Consider the following 6,668-nt stretch of genomic DNA (forward strand, 5'->3'; position numbering starts at 1 on the left):
AGGTTCAATATGCTTTTCAAAGAGAACATTGAATGAGAATTTTAAGAATTTAGTATATTATTAAAAATAAGATATTTTAATATTCGAGTCTATTAATGCCCGCACTGTATTCTCGGACCATACTATCACACTTTCAACACTGTGCCCTAAGCATATGCGGGTTGGTTTGCAGATTTGTATGCATTTCAATATGCTTTAGGCTATAGTAATTTGCTCTTCGTTGCACATCCAAATCTTGTGTTGATATGCATGCATAGTCTAATAATATTTTAAGTTAATCAATTATGCATGTCTTTGAAAGAGAGGCGCATTAATCAATGTTTTTTCACAAAGTTTAAGATGACATCTTTAAGTCTAAACTAACTTTCAAAATTTTATCGAGTCCAAAATTCATTTGAATTTTGTGTTTGCTTGATTTTTTTTTGGTTAAATTAAATGCCAATATTTCATTTAAGCATCTGTATCGTCTTCTATCCGCTCTGATGGCGAACTGGAGATGAGTAGGCATTTTGTTCATATTGAACAATATCAATATTTTCATTTTTATATAATTGTTACTTATTGAGATTAGGCCCTGCATCCATCTTTTAAACTTATTTGCTTCAAATTTTTGAAGATCGTGGGTTAATCCCTTGGCGTAAAAAGTTCTGTTTGATTTTGCGAGCGAGCTGCCTAATTCACTACAGGTTGCGTTCGTGCTTGCGGGTGAGCTATATAGTGAGTCCCTTATAGGTTTTGCTTATTGTTAAAATTTTGTTTTCTTTTTATATTTTCATTTGAACTCATCTTTTATTATTTTGATTTTGCAATTCCTCTTTCAATCAATTTTGATTAATTTGACCTTTTTTAAAAAATTCTGTGTAAGTCCAATTTTCAGTCAAAATTTCGGCAGCACTCTGACATCACCTTTCCCTGTGAGGAGTTTGTTAGCCGAAATGAGTGTGCACATTGTGTTGAACACTAGAGCTACATATTTAAACCAACCCATCTAAAAAGACGTGTATAGGACTTCAATTATCTGCACGAGTAGCCAAAACAAATTTCCCTTCCAGTCTGAAACATCCTGAATGGGTACTTAAATGCCTTGTATGCCTTCTAACCTACTCGTATAAAAAGACGTGTGTAGGTCTTCATATCTATGCACGAATAATCAAATTGGATTTTCCTACAACCGGGTTGGAATAACTTGAACGGGTACTTAATTGCCTTGTATATACCTTTGTGCGAGGCTGACGGGTTTGAGGCAGCAAGACAAATAATTTAGGAGATTTGGGTGTTGTAGGTGAATTTTTGAGGTCGGAGTTTGCTGGAGACTGTGGCAGGCTGTTGATACAGAAATGGATGTGCACTTGCTGTTTAAAATAGAAGAAGGGAGATTGCATAGGTGTAGTTTGATTTAATTGATGGATGTGCACTTGCTGTTTAAAATAGAAGGGAGATTGCATAGGTGTAGTTTGATTTAATTGGAGAAGATCTAGAGGAGAGGGCAGCTGCTGTGTGGGTTGGGAAACAAGGCTCTTGGCTTCAGACTCTAAGGAAATTGTGTGAGGAAGACCGGCCAGGTGGCTACCTACGGTTTATGTGAGTGGATGTAAATGAGTGACATTGCTGCGAGGCAGTTAGACGTTAGCTTGGATTACTGTAGTGTGGTTTGAGAAGGAGATGGAGTGGAAGCAGTTGGTAAGAAAGCTCGTCGACGCCAAGCGTGCTGAGGGATTTACTGGAGGAGGAGCTTGTTGGCGATGGCCTGAGGGTAGGAGCAGTTGGGAGACGAGTGGATTGTAGTGTGAGGCGAGAAGGTTTGTCGGTAGGAAGGAGAAGAGTAGTGGGGAGAAGTTTGCTTGGAGGCTATTTCATGTTCTCAGGCATGAGTAAGAGGTCGCTGACTGATAGAGTCTGCCGAAGGTGTTCATCGGTGGAGTACCTTCTGGAAATAGTAGACGAAAAGCAAGTTGGATCAGCTACACGAAATGGATTGAACTCAGGGATGTTAGCTTTAGACCAGGAAGGAGGAGAGAAATGTTGGCGTGAGATCGGGAAGGCAGACGGTGGGAAGAAGGGAGGAGAGGGTTTCACCTTTGCAACTCATCAGATGAAGGAGATAGGTGCAGCTGGGAGAATTGATGATCCTGAGGAAGGAGGTGGGAGAGATTGTGGCTTGCAGTCTGAGGAGTGATGGATTACCAGTTTGCTATTGGCGAGATGTTTTCGTGAGCTCAATTATGCATGAGGATGGGGAAGTTGGTGCTGGCTCGATGGAGGAAGGAATGAGTTCGGTTTTTTTTTTTTCGTTTTGGCTCTACACAAAGAACGGGATGAAACAATGAATTGAGGAAGTGGGCATGAGGGTATGGTAAGAGAATTGGGGCAGATATTTTTGTTTCATTTGAAAATTATTTTTTTTATGAATAAATTTTAATATAATCTCATTTAAAATATAATGTTAACGTGCAGTTTACTCATTATATTCGTTTAAAATAAAACTATAATTTTTTATTAACGTGCCGCAAGCCGTGGTCTATTGGTAGAGCAACCTCCTTGAAGGTCATAACCCCCCTCAGGTCAGAGGTTCAAACCCTCATCTGGCTAGTTTGCCGATAGTGAGGGCGGTCTTCAAATAGTTAGGCACATGAGGGTGGCTGATGACTCGCATAATAACCTCTGTCCATTCTTTTTAATATATATATATATATATATGATGGAATTACGCATAATAAACAACTTCCGAAGATTATTGGAAGGATAAAATAAAACTTAAATTAACAAATTTATTGCATAATGAACCATAGAGTCTTAGTACACTTAACATTTAAAACCTTTTTTTATCATTCATTTATTGATTTTAAATTTCATTTTATCTTTGGAAATATCTTTTTAAATCTGTTTATTATGCTTTTAACTGCATTTTTAGGGTTAATTTGAAATCAGGTTTAAGCATTCTAGTGCTCTTATAATTCTCTAAATGTGATCATCGTTTAATTTATAAATTTAAAAAAAATAAATAAATTACATTTAGATTTTTAAATATTTTCTCGAATTTTTCTGTTTAAATATTTGAGTAAAATTCAAAAATGCATTAAAACTTAAAAAAGCATTTACACACATACCACCCAATTCATATATATATATTACAAATATAGCATCTGAACTTTAATTTTCTTACTTATATCACCCAACTCTTTCGTATCACATGAAAAAATATCACTATTTTGATTCTTAGTATACAAGAAATTGAACTTTAGATGCTTATTGTTATATGAAGTTTATAGCACATACTAATTTCGATCTTTTCCTTTATGTTGAGAGGCACTCTTTTGTACAGTTAAGAAAAGCAATTGGTGTATAGTGGATCCTTTTCCTACATAAATATTCATTGCTCTTTATTGGATATAATTGTAATCCGGTAGTGATATATAGGGCTGATGAATGGAATGTCAATAAATGGCACTGGGAAGGTGCATTGAAAGTTGTAAGCAAGGGAGAGGATTGCATTATTAGACTGGAAGATAGAGAAACAGGTGAAAACTATTCAATCATCTAATGGAAACAAGCAAATTGTGAAAAGTTATTGCAAATTGTTTAAAACGTAATAATGACTTTATTGTGTATCAGGGGAACTTTTTGCCAGAGCATTTGTCAGAACAGGAGAGCCAAACCCAGTGGAGCCTGTTATTGACAGCAGCAGGCACGTTGCTTTTTATCTCATGAACCTATGCAGCTATTTCTCCAACAGGGAGTTATGCTTGAATATCAGGATAATTGGTTTTTATCTCATCTTGTATATTTCAATTCAATGTTTGAGGATTAATTAGTCCTTAATCCTTCCTTTCCTTTCTTTTCCAGGTATTTTGTGCTTCGAGTTGAAGAGAATATCGGTCTGTTTCTCATTCTTTTATTGTATTGCAAATTGTTATTTCGAAAGTTAGGTTTGGCCTCACTTTCTTTTTAAATACAGTTCTGCTTAATGATCAGTTCATTATTATTTTATTAGTTCCCAGCTTCCAGGATTTTCGTGAAGATAAAAAGTAGATCTAAAAATATCCGAAAAATCTTAGGATGCTTCCTGCCAAGATTATTTGCTTACATTCACATGTCTTTGTGTTGACATGTTTATACTCTATAGCAATTGAAGTACGGTCTAAAGTCTATATTATAGTAAGTTTATGTTCTCATAGTTTCATGTAAAAAAATACTGGTATCTTCTCGAGAAAGCTGAATTCACTAACATGATTAGTTAAATGTCATTGTAAAGCAACAAGTGAGGGTTACTGAAATACAATTTGATGCCTAATCTATTTATTTTCTTGGGTATTCTTTGAGGACTTTTCCCATATATTCATGCTAGGTATTAATGTCATGTGATGTCAATGAAGCCTTTTCTGTAGTAGAAATACTCTCCATCAATTCTATTCTATGCAAGTCTCTTTTGGGAACTTTTAGCCATGGTGTCATCCATTAATTTTATCAATCGCTCTTACATTCATTCTATTTCTGTTTGGGTTAGCTGCAGCTTATTAATAAGCCGCTGCGCAGTAGCTACCCCAGAAATTTGCTGCGCAGAAGATAATGCGGATATGCTGGTTGATTGTTTGTTTATTGCTATTTGAACAGCTGCGGCATAGCTGTTTCTGGACAAATGATCATTCTGCTCGTGTAGTAATGTTGTTTGCAACAAAACTGTCATAACAATATATTTGATACTTTAGAAGCAAAAATTCACTTTAAAACAATGAAAAAAATAAGATATAAACTTCACTTAACAATGACTATTATCATTACTAAAATAAAGAAAAAGACTTAAAATAACAATTAATAATGATAATATTATTTTTAAATTGGAGAAGGCGTATGCCACGAGTCAGACCGTCCTCTAGGGATACTATCCATTCTCGATCACTCTTGGCAGTGAAATCTGCTAGTTGTCTGCTCATCGGAAGGAGTCACACTTTCCCATGATTCTCCGCAGTCATATGTAGAATTGTCTCCCGTAGCTATGTGACTGACTTGACGTGACATGAGTAGGGAACTCTATAGTTTGTAGTGGCATATCATTTCTCGGGAGGTCCCTATAATCCTTGAACTAATCTTTCCTAAATACTTCAAAAGACATTTCATTAGTATTAACACAAGTATAAATTGATAAAAGAAGTAATTAATTACCGTTTTGTGTAGACATGAGGTCTCAGAAGACTCAATATACCAACGAATGAATATGTCATTACAAGAAGAAAACATACTTTACAAAATAACGGTTCTTGGTTGCCTTTAACTCATGTAATACCAACCTCGCATGTCACATATACATATCACCAAAAAAGATCATCCAGAAGAATCTAAAAAACTATATCAACGAAAAAAAGAGAGGAACTTGGTTGCCCTAATAAGATTTCACATGTGACACTAACCAATACCGACAATCAGATCATCCAGAAGAACCTATAAAGTCTAACGTCTCATTATGGACCTCTCAAACCCACCAAAAGAAAAACAAAAAAAAAAGAAAAAAATACTTAAAAACATTGTAAAAAACCCGAACAATTATAATCAAATGTACATGGAACTGAAATAAATATGAATTGTACAAAATAAACAAGCAGAAATTGATAAAAGAAGTAATTAATTACATTTTTGAGTAGACATGAGGTCTCCGAAAGTCAGTACACCAACCAACGAATTTGCCATTACAAAAATACAGTGGACCTTGTAAACAAAGGGTTTTTAGTTGTTTTTAACCCACGTAATACAAGCTTGTGTGTCACATATGCATATCACCCAAAAAGGTAATCCAGAAGAACGTAAAAACCACAACATCGAAAAGAAGAGAGAAACTTGGTTGCTTTCATTAGGATTTCATATGTGACACCAACCAACAACGACTAACAGGCCATACAGAAGGACCCATAAGCTCAAACGTTTTATCATGAACCTCTCCAATAAACAAAAAAAATAAAAAGAAATAGAAAATGAAAAAAATAGTTATAAACAGTGTAAAAAATCCAAACAAACAATTTCAAAAATGGAAGTAACATAAAATAATCATAAACTGTATAAAATAAGTAAGAATCGTCCGATCAACATCCAACAATGGCTTCTGTAATCTGCTCTCTTAATTCAATTGTTTCTCCAATACCTTCGTCATCCTGGGTGCAACCTTCGTATGATTTTATTTTTGGTTGTGGCATAAATTATCCTATGTGATGTTCAAATGCTTCAGGCGGGACAGATAAATGATCATCGTCAGCCATGTTGAATTTTTCATTAGTTTGAAAATGACGTCGTCGAATGTAGTTGTGGAGAGCTATTGTACTCGCTACAATCTGCACCTACTTCAGAAATAAATACGTTATATCACACAGTATGACCCATTTTTTCTTTTACCCTTTAAATGTTCTTTCAATTACACCGCGTAAGGAGTGTCTCTTGTTAAACATTTCTTTCCTGCCTGAGCAACACTGTTGGATCTTTCAAAATCGAGAATGTCATATTTCGTATCTGGAAATCACTTCAGATACCCTCTTTGTAAGGGATATCCAACGTCGACCCAATAATAATTATCTGTTCCAAATAAATTAATTAGTAATGAATTTAAAAAATATATGAACATGATTATTATTTGAACAAACTTGAACGTGAGTGAGGGAAGTTGGGTTTTCGATTTCTTATCGCAA

The 6,668-nt window shown here is 35.0% G+C and overlaps 1 protein-coding gene across 1 annotated transcript; it reads left to right on the forward strand.

Annotated features, from left to right (window-relative positions):
- Positions 1 to 2,222: 2,222 nt before the first annotated feature.
- On the forward strand, positions 2,223 to 3,956 carry LOC110038941 (adaptin ear-binding coat-associated protein 2-like). The gene is made up of 4 exons (XM_020743870.1): positions 2,223 to 2,276; positions 3,347 to 3,518; positions 3,613 to 3,685; positions 3,844 to 3,956. Exons 1-4 carry the CDS (start codon positions 2,223 to 2,225, stop codon positions 3,947 to 3,949), a joined length of 405 nt encoding a protein of 134 aa, XP_020599529.1. The 3' UTR covers positions 3,950 to 3,956.
- The last annotated feature ends 2,712 nt before the right edge of the window (positions 3,957 to 6,668 follow it).

This window comes from Phalaenopsis equestris, unplaced genomic scaffold (genome assembly GCF_001263595.1).
Source record: "Phalaenopsis equestris unplaced genomic scaffold, ASM126359v1 Scaffold234423, whole genome shotgun sequence".
In the NCBI taxonomy this organism is placed as follows: Eukaryota; Viridiplantae; Streptophyta; class Magnoliopsida; order Asparagales; family Orchidaceae; genus Phalaenopsis; species Phalaenopsis equestris.

Coding starts and splice junctions, on each gene's coding strand:
- LOC110038941 (XM_020743870.1), top strand. CDS start 2,223: ATGCATGAGGATGGGGAAGTTGGTGCTGGCTCGATGGAGGAAGGAATG. Junction 3,519..3,612: donor ACTGGAAGATAGAGAAACAG/GTGAAAACTATT, acceptor ATTGTGTATCAG/GGGAACTTTTTGCCAGAGCA. Junction 3,686..3,843: donor CCTGTTATTGACAGCAGCAG/GCACGTTGCTTT, acceptor TTTCTTTTCCAG/GTATTTTGTGCTTCGAGTTG.